The sequence below is a fragment of the Caretta caretta genome, chromosome 27 (genome assembly GCF_965140235.1).
Source record: "Caretta caretta isolate rCarCar2 chromosome 27, rCarCar1.hap1, whole genome shotgun sequence".
In the NCBI taxonomy this organism is placed as follows: Eukaryota; Metazoa; Chordata; order Testudines; family Cheloniidae; genus Caretta; species Caretta caretta.
The window spans coordinates 14726165-14746752 of NC_134232.1; the positions used below are offsets into that span (position 1 = coordinate 14726165).

Genomic DNA, 20588 nt, shown 5'->3' on the forward strand with positions numbered 1-20588 from the left:
TTTTGGGCAGGTCACTCCATAACCGCCCAGCAGGGGATCTTGCACCTTCCTTTCCCCAGCTGGTGCCGGCCACTGTCAGAGAGCAGGGACTGAAGTGACTGGACCATGGACCTGTTCCACTATGGAAATTCCCATGTGCCCATCTTGCTTATCAAGGAATAAGTGCCCACTGACCCTCTCGGCAGGAAAGCGCAGCGTCTACCTTTCCCCTTTAGGGTTAGTTTATTTTAGGCCTCCTGTCTCCAATGCTTCTTGGACGATAACTTTGAAAACTCCTCAGCTGATGAAGGCATGCTGGCTTGTTACCGTGGAGTGCTACATTTATTGTTGCCATACACCCCACCGTTCACTGCAGAAGTGAAAACGTTACGAGCGCTGTCCTGCCCCGCGTGCTCGCTGAGATACAGCGAATCAAGCTGGCTGCATCGTCCCCGGGCTGGGCCACAGATAACTAGAGGGGAGGCAGGAGCTGACAACCAGCTTTAAATCACACAAAGACGCTCAGAGAGTTCAGAGACATTCCAATATAACAAGACACATTTCTGTCCTAAAGAGGTTCCAGTGGCTTTAAATGAATCTCCAGAATCACAGCCATGCCATTAACAAAGCCATACAATGAGCTTGGCACGGCTGCTGTATTTGCATAACAGCAGAACTATGACTGACAGCATGGAAGCTCATCAGAAGCTTAACAGTGGGGTCTGGACGAGGTCTTATCTTTGCAGCTCTGCTTGCAAAAAGTCTCGTCCTTCCAGAGAAAGGAAGTGGGTTTTGAACACCGCGTTCAGCTTTGGTCGCCCCATTTCAAAGAAGACGCATTGGGCTACTTCTCCAACCTGTAAGGCCGCGGAGAAGCTCTGGGTCTGCTACAGGAACACAAACCTTTTCCCTCACCCGAAAGAAATGTGACGGAGCAGAACGTGCGGTAACTAGACCACTACCCCCCACCCCATGTTCTCATAGAGCACGGCTCATCCACTATCTCCCAGCGCTTTCCGGAGGGGGCAGTAACGCTATCCCCATTTTACAGCTGGGAAAAACACAGGCACAAAGACATGAAACGCTTCACCCGAGGTTCCCCAGCAGGCTAGCACGCGAGCTGGGAACAAGACCCACATCTCTACCCACTGCCTCTCCATTATTACTGGGACGGCAGCAGGCGCGGGAGTGCTCCTCAAAGGCACAAGTGGCAGCGAGGCATTTAAATCTCATTGGTGAGATCCTGGCCCCGCTGAAATTAACGGCAAAACACCCATTGACTTCAGCCGGGCCAGGATTTCACTTGTGTCTTTCGTACTCCCCCTCCAGAGTCACTTCAGACCCGAAGACTCCACTCCAGCATCCCATGCCTGTTCAGAGACGCACTTAAGCATGTGCCTAATTGTTCTGCCAAATCAGGGCCTTCACCTGACACCGGCCGTTCTTTCCATGTATTTCAGATTCCTCACTGGCAACAGCCTGGCGTATTGGGGAGCCAAGAGGAAAATCTGAAATTCCAAGTTCGCAAGATTGTTGAATTTCAGAATAAAAAGCGTGACACACTGGCCCTCCAGGCAAAAGTGACCTCTTTCTGGGAGAATGCACATATTCATTTCTTTCTCTTTATAGGCGCTATCCCTGAGTCAGTTCTAACTCCAGGGTAAAAATTACAGTTTGCTTCATCAGGCGTGCATTGATCGAATTAATTCCAAAGTCACCCAGGAGGGAAATCTGGGAAACAGCTTAAAAATAAACAAACAAATAAATAAATAAATGGAAAGGAGAGAAGAAAAAGGCAAAACCCAGCAAAAAATGGGTGAACGGCACATAATGAACGTTCTGGGGTGTGAAACGGTATTTCTGCATCGCATCGTCTGAGCTGGCGTGGCACAGCATCCGGCCGGATCGGTGCCCCCTAGGGAGGCCCCCGCATCCCACCCTTTTACATGCTATTATAATACTAGACCAGAAAGCAGCATCAGTGTGACTGGATTCGGGACTGGGCTGCGAGGGCATCTGCTCACCTTTGTCTGTAAACTTCAAAATGGTTTTTTTTCTGCTTTGTTATTTGTAAAGAACGTTGACATTCACCTGGTGAGGAATGATGCCGGTGAATTGGCTCTGCCTCTGTCGACGGTTAACGAGCTAATCAGTGACTGCAGCTCTGCAGCGCTGGTGAAACGTGGCAGCTGCTAGCTCGGCGCCCCTGACGTGTGGGGCCGGGAGCGTCGTTATTGCCACAAGAAGAGTGCTCGTAACTAAGCTACAGACAGTCGCATGGTTTGGTGGGGACAATTTTCAGAAAAGAACTCCCTGGGAAAACCCACAGTAACAGGCACGTTCTGTCTGCGAGCAATAACGACGGGCAACACTTACATTTGTGCTGAACCTTAAGCCTGGGCTTCAGTGCTTGGCTGAATCAGGGACTTGGTTCTCGTTTCCCGGAGGGGGACTGGTACCTAGGTGATTCTTAGTATACTAGACCTACCCTAGATCAAGACCTCATTGTGCTGGGTGTGATACAAATACATACGAGATTGTCCCTCACCCTCGAGCCGACCAAGGCAGACAAACAGTGGGAGAAAAGCTGAGTATGAATATTCTTATCCCCATTTTGCAGAGCTGGGAACTGAGCCACACAGAGTTAAGGGACTTGTCCAAGGTCACACAGCAAGTCTGTGGCAGAGCTAGGAACAGACTCCAGACTTCCTCCCCGATCTCAGTGCAGCATCTTCCACACAAGATTCTCTGTCTCTCCCCTTGAGTCTGTCAGGCTGATCAACAGGCCATATTACTCATGCTGCACAGAGCAGTGTTATCTAGTGGTTAGAGCACAGTGGTTTGAGCCAGGACTCTTGGTTTCTTCTACCTGCTCTGCCACTGACTTGCTCCGTGTCCTTGGGTAAGTCACGTCACCTCTCCGAGCCTCAGTTTCCCTAACTGCCCAGAGGGGATTATTAGAGGCATTCAGATACTGTACTGTGGTGACAAGTGGGGTATAAATGCAGCTGGAGAAAAGGACAGACAGAGACGGCAACAGACCACCCTGATCCATCTGCAGATAACGTACCCCCCAAATGCCATACGTCATATCTGGTGCAGTATGCATAACTAGAAAGAGAAGGATTCGGGAGTGAACAGGTTACTCAGAACCACTGTCACCATTTGGTGTAACCCACGGATTGTGACTGTGCAATCAAGCCTATTTCTCAGGGTGGAAGCTGCTTGTTTCTGTACCCAGTGTTTAGAAGTCCAAGCAGATTGCAAGATGAATTGTCTCTCTCCTGTATCACCATGTGTCTGTAACCTGGAGCCTCACAGAAAGACCTGAGCTGATGATCCAGCTAGACAGCTTGCCTCACAGCTTCCACTCCATGCCGCCCCGGTTTGGCCTCGGAAAGGTTACGAAAGACGACAATAAAACCTGTAACAATGCGTCCCCCCCATCTAAAAAAGGGAGGCGAGGGGGATGCTCGTCGGAGCGGAAAAACTGCCGGGATTGGAATAACGGGAGTGAGCACAGCTGTAAACATGGGAATAATTTCCCACGCTTCGTGAGCTGCCAGACATCGGCCGGCAGAGCCTCACAATACGCAAGAGAGGCAGGGAAGCGTTATCTACCCCCAGAAAGGGAAACTGAGGCCCAAGCTGCTCTTAAGACAGTAGTTCTTGACCTTTTTCATCCTGAGACATCTCCCTCACCCGATTCTATCTAGCTGGGACCTCCTTCCCCTTCACAATAGGGGAAGGGCAGGGCAGTCGTGACCTTCCCAGCTGAAAACCCACATCCTCGGTCACACAGGTGTAGGATGCAGACGTCCTAACTTCCAACCCCTGCATTAGGCTAAGCGTACATTCCCTCTGTGAACAGGGACCACCGTCAATCTTTGGATCTTTCTTTATTAAGCAGGTTGTTACAGGAAGGGACCCAGCCCCAGCAGGAAACACCCTGTGTGTAGGGATTTGACCCGTCATCACAGGAACTGGGTTTCTATAGCATGGTGATGGAGCCATGGCACAGCGTTGGTTGGCTCAGTAATGGGGGAGGGGCTGGAGGGCTCACTTCCACCTGGAATGGGATTTGCATTGCAGGGGAACGTCCCCGGCGTCAGAGGGGTTTGCTCATTCCTAACCCCTCAACGAACCGCTGCCCTCCAGGAACCCAGCAGCTCCCGTCAACCGGAAGGACAATTTGCAGCATTGCATCTACGCGGATGTCATTACGCCAGCACCAACCTCGAACGCTGGTACACTGCTCTGGTGCCAAGCGGCGACGGTGTGAACCGCTCCATGCCCTGCAGCGGGGGGGCATGCTGGGGTAGCTATAAGCAGCTTCCTGACTGCAGACCAGCCCCTAAACACCGGCAAATTGGCACTCCCCAGCTCCTGTCCTCGGGCTGCCTTCAACAAGGTCACCCTCCTGCACAACTTCCTCGCTCGCAATGCCGGCCCTGCCCTACCTTCGCTGGGGGCGAGATGCCGGCAGCAGCGGGGGGCCGTATTTGCGGTTACTAATCAGACACGCCATTAAAATGATTTGCTTTGGCAAAAATGGCAGAGCCCGGAGCTTTATTCAGAGGAGTGGGACGTTTTGCTGATGAAGGGCGTAGATGCAGGATCCTCCGAGATAAAGATCGCCCTGTTTCCCACTGGCTCAGTGCAGGTTGGTGCAGGAGTGACATTCAGGCCTTGGTTTGCTTTCTGGTTCGGCAGAGAACCCGCCGCTTGCTGGGTAAATACCAGGCACCCTGCCCTTGGGCTCCAGTTCAGGAAAGCACTTACGCACCAACTTCAGCACCATTGAAGTCAGTGGGCTTAAGTATTTCGCTGACTAGGGATGTGCTGAAATTCTAAGCTGAGGCCCCAGCAGCTGAGGCAGAGAAGCCAGAGAATGAGCCCAAATTTTCCTGCTTGAGCCCAAAAGGCAGCATTGCCCAACTTTGCACATAGGTCGCAAACACAGTGCTATACACCTAACTAGCAAAGCACCTTGCAGGGGAGAATCTTGGAGAGCCTCTGAGCCGACCTGAGATCCTACCTGTGGTCTGCCTTAGGCTCCCAACTTTGGAAATCATGCTCCTCCCGCCGAGGGGGGCCTGCACTCGCACAGATCCACAGACCTGACGGCTGGAAGGGACCACTGTGATCACCTCGTCTGACTTTGTGCATAGCGCAGGCCAGAGCCCTGCCCCAGGAATTCCTGTCCCCATTGCATCACGGCTCTTCGCCCTCCCGCCCGGGTGTCGGAAAGGACTCCAGATTTGACTTATGGACTCCAAGCAACGGAGGATTGCCCACGTCCCTCGGGAAGTTGTTCCAATGGGTAATTACCCTCCGCCCGCTTGGGAATCAGCCTGGGAGCAATTCAAACGTTTTATGAAACTTGCTGGTTATTCAAAGCCACCTTCCCGACCATTCTCAAACGGAGTGACTTGGCTCACTCGGGGCCAGCGTGCAGGAAGCACATGCTGCTGCTGGCCACGCAGCACAGTCAGGAAAGGCTCCAGGTCCTGGAGCTCTCTGGCCGGCACTTTTCCCGCAGACCACATTCGTTCCTGCACGTTATTTCCCCCCATGCTCCTTTTCCAACAGATCAGTGTAGCAGCCGCCCTGCGGACCATCCTGCCCATGCACTCGTGACTCGCTAAGACCTGCGCCCTACCGCATGAGCGTCAATCCGGGGGGCTTACTTGTCTCAGAATTTCGAGGACACATTTTCATGGACCCACTGCTGCCATGAGCAACAGTTGGCACAGCCTCTACCCACGGCATGTGGGGACAGCAGCAGTTTATTAACACGGAAACAATCCGGTTCTCTCGTTCTCTAGGCGCTCCCAACAATGTCTGTTGTCTCTCCAATTCTCTACCCCAGGATTTAAAATCTCTGCCCTCTAGTAGCTTGAACTGAATGTCACTTCAACTACTTTAATCAGACCTTTGGGAATGGTTTTCTGTCCCCACTCCCCACAGGCTGGGGGGTCAAAGCATGAGACGGCGCATGGCTGCCACTGTGCTGTGAAAGGACCTGAGCACCTGAAAGGGCGCTGAGCTTCTCAGGGTTTGGCCCAGATGATCAACAGTGCAACCCACTGCATTTTTAGCAACAGTCAGCAGACTGCAACTTCCTGGGGGTTCCTGACAAGTCACAGATTCCTCCTCAGAGCTGGGGTCCGCAGGCTGGGGCTGTGCCCAGCTCAGCAAAGTCACTCCCCTACACCACAGCTGTTTGGGGCCAATATTCCAACGTTCCGCCACCATCACAGGCAACGGGGTTGGCTCCGGTGGAGGCCCACCAGAAGGCCCATATCCTGCCACTAACTTCACTGCCCAGCTCACTGCAGGATTGGGACCAAAAGATGCGCCCGTTTCTCAAAGCAGAGATCTTCCCTGCAATGATGGGGCACTGGGTATCCATTCCGAAGCCATGTGGAACAACCCCTCTCCCCACATCTGTGGCTGATACTTGGAGTAAATTCTATTCTGCTAATACTCCATATGACTCCCCCTTCTCCACTCCTTAAAGACCGAGTAACAGCTGCTCTCTTCCCTCACCTACGCATTTTAGAGAGAAAACAAATGGTAGCAAAGTCTGGTCAGTGAGATGAGCTCATGCCAAGATCTGAACATTCAGTGCAAAATCACTTATGATCCTGCAGCTCTATCCACCAAAATACAGCTGCAATCTAGTTGATATTAACAGCTATAACAAAGAACAGGGCTGGGGACATGGCTAACTCAATCACCCCTTTCAACATGCACTGAAGATTGAAATCCTTGGTTTCATTATTCCAGACAAATGGCTTTCCATGCATCTACGCAACCCAAGAACATGCTCTTCTGCTCTGACAATTACCCTGGTGTTTTATTGCATCTTGCCACTCATATAAAATCCAATGAGTTTAGAAGTAAGAGACTTCCCTTCCCACCCACCCAGCTGCCACATCTGCAAATTCCACATTGAGAGCTGAAGTCAACTTAGGAAATTCCTTTTTCATGCATCGTCATCAATAATGAAGAGCAGGCAGGTCACACGTCACCCTTAGTGATGACTCTGCAACCAGAATGTGGACTCAGTGGGTTGTGTGGGTATAACGGAGGAAGAATATGAGCCAGCAGCTTCTTTCTCGCTGGCCATGACCTGTGACTCCCACAGGACGCAAACAGACTGTCGGATCCTTGGGTGAGTTTGAAGAATAGGCAGTGGTAAGTTAGGGACCCAATCGTGGTCTTTTTGCCTCTAAGCTGTTCAGTTCTGATCTGGAGCCATCACTTCTGCAGAGTCACTTTTCAGAATAACCTTTTCAGAAGATACAGAGACCAATTGATGCTGCATGTTCCACCAGAGCAGGCCGGAATCCAGGAAGTGGGGTACACAGTGAACCTCAAAACACTTTCCAGCTCTCAGACGGCATTGTTTTTTGTCACGTTTCGCTCCACCGGCAGAGCGAGCCCCTGATTTTCAATCTGTTAAACGCAAACCTCGCTTCCACATATATGCAATAAAGTTCACCAAGGCCCCCTACTCTCCTTTAGCTCGTGTGTTCATGAGCTATCCTGAAGGTTCCCCGCTCTGAGAAGAGGCGGATAGTGACAGATGGAATACCAGGCCATACACTCTCAGAAGAGCAAACGCTTCCCTAGGAAATGCCTTTACCAGCTTGCTGGAGAAATACCTAGGGAGAGAGGCAGAAGTCAAGGGGCAGAACTGTGCCAGCTTTAGGGATAATAATTGGAACTACACAGGCCCCACAGCTGTACTTGTTATAATAATCACTGATGGCACCTTGAAGTGTTTGCTTCATTTACTCTAAGAGAGAGATGAAGGGAAGGGAAGGGTGGTTTTGTGGTTAAGACACTGAACTGGGACTCAAGAAATCTGGGTTCAGCCACTGGCTTTGCCACAGACTCTGTGACCTTGAGCCAGTCACTACATCTTGCTGGGCCTCAGTTTCCCCATCTGTCAGGTGAGGATAATATTTAAGGCATTCAGATACTGTAGTGTGGTGATCAGTGGGGTATAAATATAGGAGCAGAAAAAGACAGATAGGGATGGCAATGAACTGCCCTGCTCCATCGGCATATAGCGCATCCCTGATGAGTCAGACCATATGTAAGGCAGTGAAGGACTCTGGAGTGAAAGCATTACACCGAACCATTGTCACCATCTGGAGTAACCCAAGGATTGTGACTGTAAATTCAAACCTGGTTAGAACCCAAGAATATTTATCATGGTGGAAACAACTTATTTCTGTAGCCAAAAGTCATAAGTCTAAGGAGACTGCAAGATGAATTGTGTCTCTCAACATCACTACATTTCTTGTCACCCAGCCTGTGTCTTCGTTTTAGTTACAAACTCTTCAGGGCAGGGACTTTCTTTTCCTAAACGTCTGTTCACTGACTAGCACAATGCATCCCTGATTTCAGCAGAGGCCTCTTGGTGCTGCTGGAATACACATAATAACGAAGCAAAACATGAAAAGGAGAGTGTGGTCTGAAGGGTTTTACTTGCTGGATTTACTTTACAAGCATGGAGCATTGTAGCAGCTGCTTTTGGTCCCAGGGAATTTAGTGAGATGAGGTGGGGGGAGGGGATATATTTTATTGCACCAACTTCTGTTGGTGAGAGACATGAGATTTCAAGCTCACACAGAGCTCTTCTTCAGGTAAGTCAGGTGACTTTCAGATTGGCCGTTTTGAAGTCCCCTTGTTTGTGCGGTGCGTGGGATGGACAGCACGGCAACAGAAGCAGATTTAAAGGCTTGCTTTCATTGTAAGGGAGAACGGTGCATAACCCAGTGTAGTGCTGATCCCTGACACAGATCATCAGCATCTCAGCAAGACCGGGTCGCCGATTTATTACTGCACAGTGGGCACCGAGGAGCAAATGGGGCTACGTACAAAGTGGTGCAAGTCTATTGCAGTCAGCGCAGTTACACTCATTCGCTCTCGGACTGAATTTGGCCTAATGCAGTGGCGAGAGCTGGATTCTTCGGCCTGGTCTACACCTACAACTTACATCACTCAGGGGTGTGAAAAATTTTGCACCCTGTGTGGCAAAGTGTGGCGAAGCCCCACTGTAGACGCAGCTGGGTCGACGGACCCAGCAACCTCTCGAGGGGGTGGCCTGACCACAGCAACGGAAATCCCCCTTCCGTCGCGTTAGCAAGTGTCTACGCTAGAGCGATGAAGCTGCAGCACCGTGGCTGTCCCTCTGCAGCACCCGCAGTGTAGATGTACCTGGAGCTACACCTCCAGCCCCCAAACTCCTGGAGGAGAAACACCCCACTAAACACAAGTACAGGGGGTGGCGATGGAGAGACGCTCCTGGGGACAATGTCAGGTCTGGACCCCCAGGAACGACACTGGGGAAGCATCAGGCGTCACCCACTAACACTGGGAATTCAGGCTTGATCCAAAGTCTACTGAAGTCAGTGGATAGACTCCCACTGACTTCACTGGGCTCTGGATCCTTAGTGGGAAAACGTGCCCTGATGCATGAAATGAGGCTTGGTTCTGCCTGGTGGTAACAGGGACGGTGCTGCTCAGCATGGGAACCTGGAAACTTGGGGGATTTCTGACCTCCTAGTACAGCTAATAATGCCCAAACCCTTTGCTAAACGAGCACAGCCGTCAGGGTGCACAAGCATTAAAATGACGTGATACTTTAGATGAATGTTTTGACTTTATTGCAAATTAAAACCAGTAATAAGGGTCTTCTCCCCCTTCCCTCCCCCAAACTAAGAAAAACACCGCAAATAAGGTAAAAACAAACATAAGCCCATGTAATTAACAAAGAGGACACATGCCATGCAACACAGACTCTATCCGGACATGGTTACAAAGGTTAAAAACTTGTGTACCGACCCCATACTAACAGAGGAGCCATCTTACACTTGACTGTCCCAATGTCACTCGCTCCAAGGCGAGGGAACGTTTAAAAAAAAAAATCAATAGAAACAAAACTCAAGTTTGTCCATAAGGTAGATGTTAAAGGACATTTTCTTTGGTTGTAAGATTGCAGAAGGCTTAGACTGCAACGGAAAGGTTAGGGACAATGCACTGTTCTGAAAAGACCAGGAATTCACTGTTTATTACTTTTTTGGACCCTTGTATATAATTTATTCTGTCGTTGCACCAAAAAAAAAAAAAACAAAGTCCTTTTAGATATCTTTGTACTTTAACACTAGGAAAGTGAAGATATATTTATTTAATATATATCTATATTTATATAAATTTATATATATATATATATACACACAAACATATATACACAAGGATTCATTTAAAAGTTTCTATTTCCTTGGTGATTACAAAATCACTCTCCAAATTACTTGACTTTGTAAGGATCATGAGCTGATTCCAACACTAAAAATATTTTGTGCTCAGTGCAAGGAATTTTAACAAGACACTGCTAGGCATGATGAGATGTGTGACGGACCCAGAAAGATATGCTGTCTCTTCAGTGTTCATTCTCTAGGCTCCAAAGAGAAAAAATTGGATATTTTTTGCAGAACAGAACATCAAGAGAAAGCTGCCAGGAACGGTGTGCGTAAGCAACATTATGTTTGAGCTCAAGATATGAGATTTTTTTTTTGAAGGAAAGATAAAGTGAATCTAAACACAATTTGAAATTTAATAGTGTGGCTAAAACCAGCAGGAAAAATGGATATTAAACATTTCAGCCAATTCAGTCAAATTTCTTTTGAGATAGCAGGACCGAAATGAATTTAAGAAAAAGCTCCCTTGTCCTGCTTCACAATAGGACTTGCTCAAAAGTTCCCGGCGCTGAACAGAACACTCTTGCAACATTCCACACTTAGCCCTAGATTCTGTAGCGCGTTTGTGTGGCTGGCTGATCGGAAATGATGGAAGAGATGAGAGTGGTAAAGCAAAGGGAAAATCGTAATAATGAGAACAAAACAAAACTCAACCCTTAGATATTCTTGCTTAAATGTAAGGCCTCACACCCTATCAGCAGGGTAACTTCATCTTGGAGTCAAAAATATTTCGTATTTTCACAGTTGATCACCCCAAAAGGTGGCTTGGTTTTCATCTTATTTAACCTGTGCCATGATGAAATCGGATTCTCTCAGACTTTCGTAATACTCGATGGCTAACGCAAAGTCAAACTCGTTAATGGTGGGCCCATCTATAGCGATTTTCATGAAGTTGGACAGGCTTGAGTCCTTCGCATAGCGCCACTGGCTGCGTTTCATGAGTTCCCGGCCCCGGTTGATCTTCTCATAGAGCACCGAGCCAAGAGGCAAGACCAGAGCAATGGCAGCCAGGACAGCAAAGTCCGGGAAGAGCTCGTGCATTTCGGAATGGCTGTAAACCAGCTTGATGCACAGGTCCTTGAAGGATAACTGGCTGAGGCTGAACACTATCCGTTTGAAAAGAGGGAAATCGTTCAGTGCCCTTTCACTCACCACCACCCGGGAATAAGCCTGCAAGAGGAAGTTCAGTTCGGTGATGCCATAGCTGCCGATATCATCCAAAGACTGGGGGTAGCACTTGGGGTTAAAGATGGCGGAGAAGGAGTTGACAGCCTCAAGCACGTGGCTAGGGAACCTATCCAGCAAGTTGCCCTGCACGCTCTCGAGGTAGGTCTCCTTCAAGTGCTCAAAGTTCTTCAGGTGCAACTTGGAGCAGCTGGCAAGCTCCACCCCCTTGTAGTAGAAACGGCTCTCATCTTCCCGGTCCTCTCGAGGATGCTCATTCATCTCGTTGAGGAACTCCTGGAAATTCTGGCCGCTCGTGGTCTTCTGGGCTTGCAGGGTGGTGGCGGTGGCAGAGACGATGGGCTTCAGGATGGAGAGATCGAAGTCCTCAATCTGGGGGAACCGACTCAGCTTCTGGAAGACGGGGAGGACATCCAGGAGGATCTTTGTGAAAGCCACGAACTGGAACTTCTTGAGCTCTTCGCAGAGGCCAAACGCCACGGGGGACCTCTGCGACTCACTCTCCAGAAGAAGCACCAACGTAGGCCATGAGGAGTCAATTGCCTCCACAGCTGGGAAGATGGAAGTCCAGTGGATGGTCTTGGGGCCCTCCAGATCTATCTCGCATAGATCCAGGACACTCTGCAGCTCCTGGAGGCTGTTGCTCTCCCCTTTGAAGTTGGAGTAGAGTCGGTAGACAGCGTCCACCGTGGTCTCGTATTTCCGGACATATTCGATATTTACAACACTCTCAGCTGGCAGCAGGGAGCTCCTGTGGGACATGCAGTGCATCTCAGTGAGAAGAGGACAGATGGACTTCAGCTTGGTCCCCACCCCATTCAGCCTATCGGCCATCAGGGAAGAGCTTTCAGAGCTGAGCCACGTGATCTTCATGGTGGGAACGCCAAAAGAGTGCATCACCTCGATCGCTTTGTCCGCCACAGTGTAGGCCTCCCCAGCTGGCAGCTCAAAGCTGCCCAGGAATGTGATGGAGGTCTGCCCGTCGCACGGGGAGATGGTGGTTGTAAACATGACCAGGTTCCTGTGCTCCAGAATGTCGACCATCTCGTCCACCACCAGCCCAACGAACGGCGAGGCTTTCATCTTGTGCCTGTCCTCATTGTGAAGGACTTTAACGATCGCTGCCTGAGCCAGTTAACGAAGCAGCATCGGGGTGGGCAGGGGGAAAAAAGAAATTAAAATGAATTTCGAGCCATGCTTAAAAATACCCCTAAAAGCTGCAAGGTGTCCTGACTCTGATCTCACTTAACCCAGTGTAGAGCCCTGACTCAGGACAGCATTTCAACACGGGCTTAACTTTAAGTCCCATTGACTTTCCATGAGACTTGTGGTCAAATTTTCAAAATGTACCCAAATGACTTAGCCTAAATCCCATTTTCAAAAGCACACAAGTGGCTTAGGAGTCAATGAAAATCAATGGAACTTGGGCACTTTTTAAAAAATGTTGCTCCAAGATCCAGATGTTTAAAGGGAGCTAGGTGCCTAAATTGCTTTAAAATTGTGGCTTAAGTGATTTAGGGGCCTAAACCCCACTGACTTTCAGTGAGACTTAGGCTCCTAAGTGCCTAAATCACTTTTGGAAATGGGACTTAGGTGCTTTCAGAATGTTACCTTTTGGTTCCTAGGTCACTTAGGAGTCGATGGAAGTCAGTGAGACTTAGGCACATTTGAAAATTTTACTCTGAAACACATGCTCAAAGAGAAGCACATGCTTAAACTCCCCCCCGAATAGATGAGCTTTCCTGAACTGGGGCCTAAATTTGAAGTAACTCCACAGGACTCCCTCCAGATTTTTACACTGGGGTGACAGAGCAGCATCGAGCAGAATCTTTTACATGGAAACTACGAGGACAATTATCCAGGCAACCTTTATTTAAAAAAAATAAAAGCGACTGTATCCTACTCTACTGTCTCTTTAGGCCTTGTTCTCCTTTTATGCCAGCGTCAGAGAGGTAAATCAGACCCAAGATCCGCTGCACTGATACAGCGCTGTTCTTGCCAATTACTATAAAATACGGCAGTATTATTCATTAATATCTATACCGTGAGAGTGCCCACAGGATTCAACTAGGCAGGGCCGCTTTGTGCTTGCTGCTGAACAAACATACAGGAAATTGAAGTCTCTGTTCCAAATTGGTTTCCTTTTTTTAAATAAGGGAACTTGCTGCTCGTTTTGATAAAATGGTATTTGAAAACTCAGGCTAACACTCCTGTTCAGGAAAGCACCTGAGCAAATACTTTACTTTAGGCTTGTGCTTAAGTCCCATTGATTTCAATCAGCCATAAACACATGCTTAACATTAAGCACCTGCTTAGGTGGGATCCCAAATAGGAATGCATTCCAAATCTCCCCCCTTACCCTACATAGTGACTCCTGAATCTCATCCTCGTTAGAGTATAATTAACATACCTAAGACCTGCTTTTTTATTTTGTTATAATTTCATCAGTTACTCTCATGCTTTAAAAACAAATCACATGCTGAAGAAGCCATGAAACTTCATGGTGTCTTTTTCTCCTTAATTCTATTTGACCCTTTTCATTAAAATACCACTAATTTGAAAAAAAAAAAATCCTTTTTTTTCCCTCCAAATGCTGCAAGTACCATTAGAGGCTGAGAAATCTAATTAGTGGGTTAGTTTAGCTGCAGTAAAATAGGGTTCTTTATTTAGCTAAATGACTGGCAAACAGCCAAAATTCACTACAAATTAATTTGATTTTAACAGGCATGAAACATTTGTAAAATTAAGAAAATCCTCTCTGAACTCTTTGCCTTCAACTTGATCTTCCTGATCACCCAGTTTAGGGTAAAAAAAGGACAAAAACCCCCCACGGTGCTCTGGTATGCTAATTGATCTCTTGAGTTTTTATCATTAAAATATTCATCATTAATTTACTGTGAAATCTGGCACATTCAAACAGGAGGGAGGAAAAAAAATGTCTCCGATTTTAAAAATGGATTCTTTGCACTTCCTTCTAAAGTCCACTGGCTGCCCATGTACACTAAACGCATGTGAACGAATGCAAAACTCCCTGTTTACTGACAAAGGCCAGTCTTTGATGGACTCTATCACTTTCTACGAACTCCTAGGAATGCCCTCGTTGCCTAATTAGCTGTCGACACCAACAAGATGTTGCATCAATTTTTAATACTGAGAAACTTGTCTTGAGCCTCCACACCAAAGGAACACCAAGGAAGGATCGCCAGTTGCAAGTGGTTTTATGTGAAGGTTTAGTGTAGACCAAGAGGCCACATGGCTTAATGGACTGAGCCAACAGGTGACCCCAAGCAACTCATAGGTTCTTGTCCCGATTCTGCCACTATTCCCCAAGGGGGAATTCACCCGTTTGCAAGAGGCCAGCGAACAAGACCTGTGCACCAAATAAGCCGAGGCCTTTTGCAGGCCCTGAACAGCTGAGTGGCCTTGTGCAGTTGCATTAACTTGCCCGTGCCTCAGATTCCCCACTTGTAGAATGGGGCCACACTACTACTTACCCACTTCCCAGTGAGTTTGGTGAGGACTGATTAGGTAACGCCAGCAGAGCACTAGGAGAACATAGAGCACAGTAAGAGTGCCAGGCATCATGATTAACGGTCCATAAAATTATACCAAAACCTACATGGTGGACACCTTCAAGTAGTTTTTTAAGACAGGAGGCTCCCTGTTAAAAGGTGGCTCTTAGACCCTGGTTCAGCAAAGCACTTAGGGACACGTCCAGTGGGACTGGAGCATGTGCTTATGGCTCTGATTCCGGAATGCTTTAAAAACTTTAAGTACATGCTCCTGTCCCACTGATTAGGTAAAGGACACGCAAAGAGCTTTTGTGTACAGGGATGCTTTTCCCAAATTGGCTCCCAGGTGCTTTGCTGGAGATGGGTGTCAGGCCTTTGCTGAACTGGGGGCATTAAGGTGTCTTTACTGGTGGGCATGTCGCCAGCAGGGGGGGCAGCCCAAAGCCATTGCGATCAAGCACAAGGACAGAAAAGACAACCGAACAGTGCCCGGCTCAGACACACACCTGCATCTCTTTGACGCTGCTGGGGTGGTAACAGTCATTGTGCTCCGAGGTCAGCAACGCCTGGCAGAGATTGAACTTCTGGAACTCAAGCAGGGAGGAGCACTTCTCGTCCGGGATCTCCTCCTTAGCCATCCAGTACACGGTGGTGAGGACAGCGATCTTGGCGGGGTTCACGTCCACCTTGATGGCGGAGCGCAGCTCTTGGTGGTTATGGACGCGAGCTTCAAAAGCCAGCTGCTCTCTGTTAACCGCCAGCGCCTGGCGGTGAGCTCCAGAGGTGACGTGCCGCAGCAAGGCATGGCGCTGGAAGTTATCCGTGCCCACGGTAAAGGCATTCTCCGCTTTGCCATGTTTATTCTTCACCAGTGCCTGGCGACACTCTATGCAAAACATGAGTTTCCTTTCATAGTCAAACTCCAGCCACGTAAATTCCTCCTTCCAGTGCTCATTGAAATAGCGCTTGCACTTTTTGTTGGAATTGGAAGTTTCCCCGGCTGGCTTTTTCCCTGGAGGCACCATACTGCTGTGGTTGGGAAATCAAACACTACGGATGAACTGAATTTTCCCTTGGAGGAGCAGCCTCTACATTTAATTTAGTAAGGAAGGTCTAGTACCACTTTCCTGGTTCGACTGGAGATGAAAGAGACAAGGGGAGAGGGATTAGGGCGCTGGCAAACCTTTGTCTTCGCTCATTACTTATTCTTGTCTTTAACGCCGGGTTACGGCGGCACTAAACGACCGCAGAGAGCGTCCAACTGAGTGTCAGCCGCCATTGGACAGGCCGACCACTCAGAGAGATTCCTTTACGCTTCTGTCCTCCCTGGCCAACAGACCCTCCCCTTCACCATCCAGAGGTGGCGAGGCGAGGAGTCATACCCTGGCCCAGAGCATGCTTTGCGAGGGCGAGGTGCAGGCTACCAGGGCTTCATCTCTGCTAGCCTCCTCCACCCCATCTGTTCCCTTGGCTGCCATCACCAGCAGCTCAGGGTAATAATGGCAAGAGCGTGAGCACATGGAAAGGTTCCAGCAAATTGTCTACACTCCTCTGAGCCAGGTTAGGTAACCCAGGGGTTAAAACTCCATGGGCCGGCCTATGTGGGTGCCCCCAGTGTTGCTATTAACCGTGGAGCCTCACCCAGCAGTAGGAAGTTCATGCAATGCCCCCCTCCCACCAGGTCATGAGATAATGCAGCCCAATGGCTGGTTCTCATTGCCATGAAAACGGGCCCTTGAACAAAGCATGTCTGGAAGCCCAAACAATCCAGCTGCTCCTCCCTCTATCCCCTTTGCATCAGCCCCCCCTCGGCATTCTCCCGTCCCTACTGGGCACACCCTGCCCCAGCGCCTTTGGAGGCTTCCCACCACACGCACGGCAGTGACGAGCGTTACAGCTGTTCACAGTTCTGGGCGATCGGCCTAGGTTATGACATGCGAGCAAGTCAAAGGCAACTCCGAAGCCCTAGCAAATGCATTTAGTTCCCACCTCTGTGGATGGCCCAGACGCGGCTCGCTTCTGAAGTGCTGGGATTTTACAGACAGCTCAAGAAAGGGATAAGGAAGTACAAGCGTGAGAAGGAAAGTCTTCTATGCAATGGTCTACAGTCCTCATTTCCCACTGACACCCTTGCAAAGGACGCCTTGTGGCTAGCGGGTGAATCTGCTCCTAGGATTTCCCAAAAGGCAGGGAGAGCAGGTTATCCCACCCATTAACACCCCTCACTGGGTGCTGACTTTACTTCATTACAATGAGAAAGGAAGCAGCATGGGGCACTACAGGGGAAAAGGGCATGGGGGGAATGAAGGAGAGAAGGGAACTGACGTTACTATAATTAACATTTTCATCAAACCGGCAAGCCCTGCCTCCAAACCTGAGCCCACAGGAGAGGAAAGCAGGGGAGAGTCTCCAGCAGCAGAGAGAGGGCGTGCCCCAAAGCTCCACTTCCGACTGGATGGAACGTAGCATCTGTGCCACAATCGTGCACGCTGGCCTCTGCTATGGACTGTGCGGCCCCCCCGTCCCCTTCCAAGCCCCACTCGATGCTGTGCGGGTTTCGGTTTCTCCTTGGCTCCAGTGAGAATGCTGCTCCAGGAGACACTAGGCCGGGCACTGCAACCTCCCCTTGGTTTACGGGTTCTTCGCACTCCCGCCCACCGGACCTCTGAAATCCTAAGCCAACACCGAACTAGCAAGTCTTTTCCCATGTCAGTATATTTCTTCAACCATTTCCTGTCTGAAACACAAAGGGCTGTGACTTGCCCACAGACTCGCCCTCGAATCGCCACGGTTCCTAGGGGCTTCTGGCACAGAAGCATTTCCCGACGGCAGCCAATTGTGCCAAGGCTCCGAGTACTCTAAATTTCCCCCCGTAATCGCCCTGTTCATCAAATCTGTTCTTTGTAACACTCCACTGGTCTCTGCTCTCCGAGCACATGTAACCAGTTCAGCCCAGCCGAGGAGGGGGAAGTACACTGGAAGACAGCCACAGCTGAGCATGCCAGAGAGGCGCAGGGCATCCCCCAGCAAAGGTGAGTTGTCACCCAGCCACACGGACACTCAGAACGGACTTAGCTACAGCAGAACCTGCGCGGACAGGGAAGGGGTGAACAGAGGTGTGGGCAAGTGGGATGAGCACCGGACCTGGAGTCAGGAGTTCCTGGGTTCCAATGTTGGCAATGTCACTTCCTCCCCATTGTGACCTCACCTCACTTAGCAAACCTGCCTCAGTTTCCCCTATCTGTAGCATGGTGAGAATGGTACTTCCCTGCCTCCCTCTGGGGTATGGGAGGATGTCTGTGAAGAGCCAGGCACCTGCTAAGCACTGTTAGTCCACCTGTGCTATGGGTGAGACCCAGGTCTCAACACGTGGCCATTCCAGCCGGCCAAAAACATTCAACCCAAAGGAAACTTTCACGCTGTTCTACTCCGGCAGGCCAAGGGACCTGATCTGTCATGTTCTGCCCCATCTTTACCCATGCTGGCCTCAAGGCCACCTGGAAGCCTGTGTGGATGTTCTGGGCAGGAGGCAGAGCAGAATTTGGACTCTGCTACTTAACAGCCCCTCATGCTGGGGAGAAAGCTCCTAACCCTTGGTACTCTTCCCTGTTCAAAACCCTCCCACACAAGCACATGCCTCCTGCAATTGCCCACCCACCAACTGTACCAGGAACAATATTTACCTGTCTTGCACCTAGATGCATTTGGCACATGGAACTGTCCCCTCTCAGGGCCTGATCCGAAGCCCACGAAAGCCAGGAGTGCCTTTCCACGGACTTCACTGAGCTTTGGAGCAGGTGCTAAAGCAGGAGCAAAGGATCTGCCAGACTGGAGCATACTAGAGTCCATCTAGTCCAAGAGCCTGTCTCTGACAGCAGTCAGCATCAGATGCTTCCGAGGAAGGAAAGAGAAACCCGATACTGGGCCCACCTGCCCAGAGGGGAGGTTTCCTCCCCACTGCAGGGTATTCGTGCCTTGAAGCATGAAGGTTGATATCCTTTTAAATCTAATGTAGCCATTCTGTTTTCTTCCAAGACTGAGGGTTCCTTGGGGCAGCTCCTGTCCCCTCCTCTGCCTGGTGCAGCTGCGAGCACACAGGAAAAAGGTTCCAAAAGCGAGAGGCTCTTTTGCAAAGCTTGCAGCCTTCCTGCCCAGCTTAAGCCCAAGAGCCTCACCCTCAGCTCCCCTGGGAAGGAGAGAGAAATGTCCCCTCCTGGGAGGCCATGATGGCCCTGCCTGTCTAAGGGTCAAAGCCAAAAGCTTCTTGCTAAATGTCTCCTCGGCCACTGCCAGTCAGACAGCGCCTGGGGAAGCTCCACCAGGTCTCCTGTCTCCAGCTGCCTGGCGGCCCCACCAAGACTCTCCTTGAGAAGCAGCCGCTCCCAACCATCCCCCAGGTGCTGTGCCAGGTAACTCCTCTCCCCTGAGTGGGACACAGCTTTTGCACGGGATGCAGGGGAGGAAAGACCCAGCAGAGTGGGGGCCGGTAGCCCAGCAAGAGAAGGTCTTGGGTCCTAGGACACAGACACAGCCCCGCTCACAGTCCCCACAACAGCCCACGCTCCCCCTAACCGCCGCTTTCCCAACAGGGAACGTCACTGCTCACCGTACTAACACTCGGGCAGTCATGGTAAGTCTCTCCACCCCAAAGACCCTGATCCTCCTCAGAGCACGTGAGATGGCTCAGGGTCCCTCAAACTCGCTTAGCTCCCAGAGCACTGGGTCCCATCCATTCCCCCCGCTAGTCTGCCCCAGCGTCCACCCCCACCTGCGCCTTCCCTGGGATGGTAGCATGGGCCATGGCTAGCTCTCTGAACTCACAGGGGGTGCAAATGCATCGACCCGCTTCCATAGCCTCCCTGGGAGCACTCAGCAGAGCTTCCGTGGGGGAACAAGTGACATAAGAAGAATGGGGGCAGCTGAGCCCCCAACACTAGAACCTCCAGCCCCAGGTATCTCCCTACACAGAGGGACCTGAGCTGCTACAGTCCTGAGGATCTCAAGAATTCTGTGCTACCGTAATACACAAAATAATCACGGATCACAATAAAACCTTCCATTTTCTCTGCTCTCTCCCAAACTCCAAAACAAACAAACTGACTTCACAGCCTCTCACCCTCTACAAAGAGCATCAAGCAGGTTGTTTTGTTTTTTTTTTAAAAAAGGACTAGCCTAAAAAAGAGTCAAAAATATGTTCAGGACTGCCCATCCCAAAGGCAAGGATCAGCCGAAGAATTTGCCTCTCCAATGCACAGAGCCGGGGGGTGGTGGGGGGGACCTGGGCTAAAACATGGGTAAAAATGCATCCAACCATTTCCTTGCTAAAGTGAAAGCGCTCGGAGAAAGCGAGGGGTGGGCAAGGTGCAGTGAAAAGCAGCAGCTCGTCCTGCATTTCCTGGATCCGGAGCAGCTGGTGTGGGCGAACTCCAGGTCTGCTCACTCCCCTTACAGCTGTGAACTAGGCAGATAATCAAAAGCCATGTTTCCTTCTCAGATGAGGCTGGTGTGTGTGTCTGGGGGGGAAAGTGACCAAATTCTTTCCCATCCCCTCCGGGGCATCCCCCCCATTTCGCCTGGCTGGAGAGAGGTTTGGGCAGATGTATTTTGAAGACAATAAGCCCCTCTCCTGACATCC

The 20588-nt window shown here is 50.0% G+C and overlaps 1 protein-coding gene across 10 annotated transcripts in view; it reads right to left on the reverse strand.

The window, feature by feature from the left end:
* Nucleotides 1-20588, reverse strand: part of LOC125626683 (zinc finger protein 385C) — a 203778-nt gene that overhangs the window by 43617 nt on the left and 139573 nt on the right. For 3 of the 10 annotated variants that reach the window (XM_048829993.2, XM_048829992.2, XM_048829991.2), the window contains exons 2-3: nucleotides 15460-16089; nucleotides 9643-12566 (exon numbers count right to left, since the gene is read on the reverse strand). The exons of 6 other annotated variants lie outside the window; for them this stretch is intronic. In XM_048829993.2, coding sequence (XP_048685950.1) covers nucleotides 11034-12566; nucleotides 15460-15978 — 2052 coding nt within the window. In that variant the 5' untranslated portion in view covers nucleotides 15979-16089 and the 3' untranslated portion in view covers nucleotides 9643-11033. Of the gene's footprint in view, nucleotides 1-9642; nucleotides 12567-15459; nucleotides 16090-20588 lie in introns of those variants that run through there. One more of the 10 variants, XM_075123674.1, reaches the window with a different exon arrangement.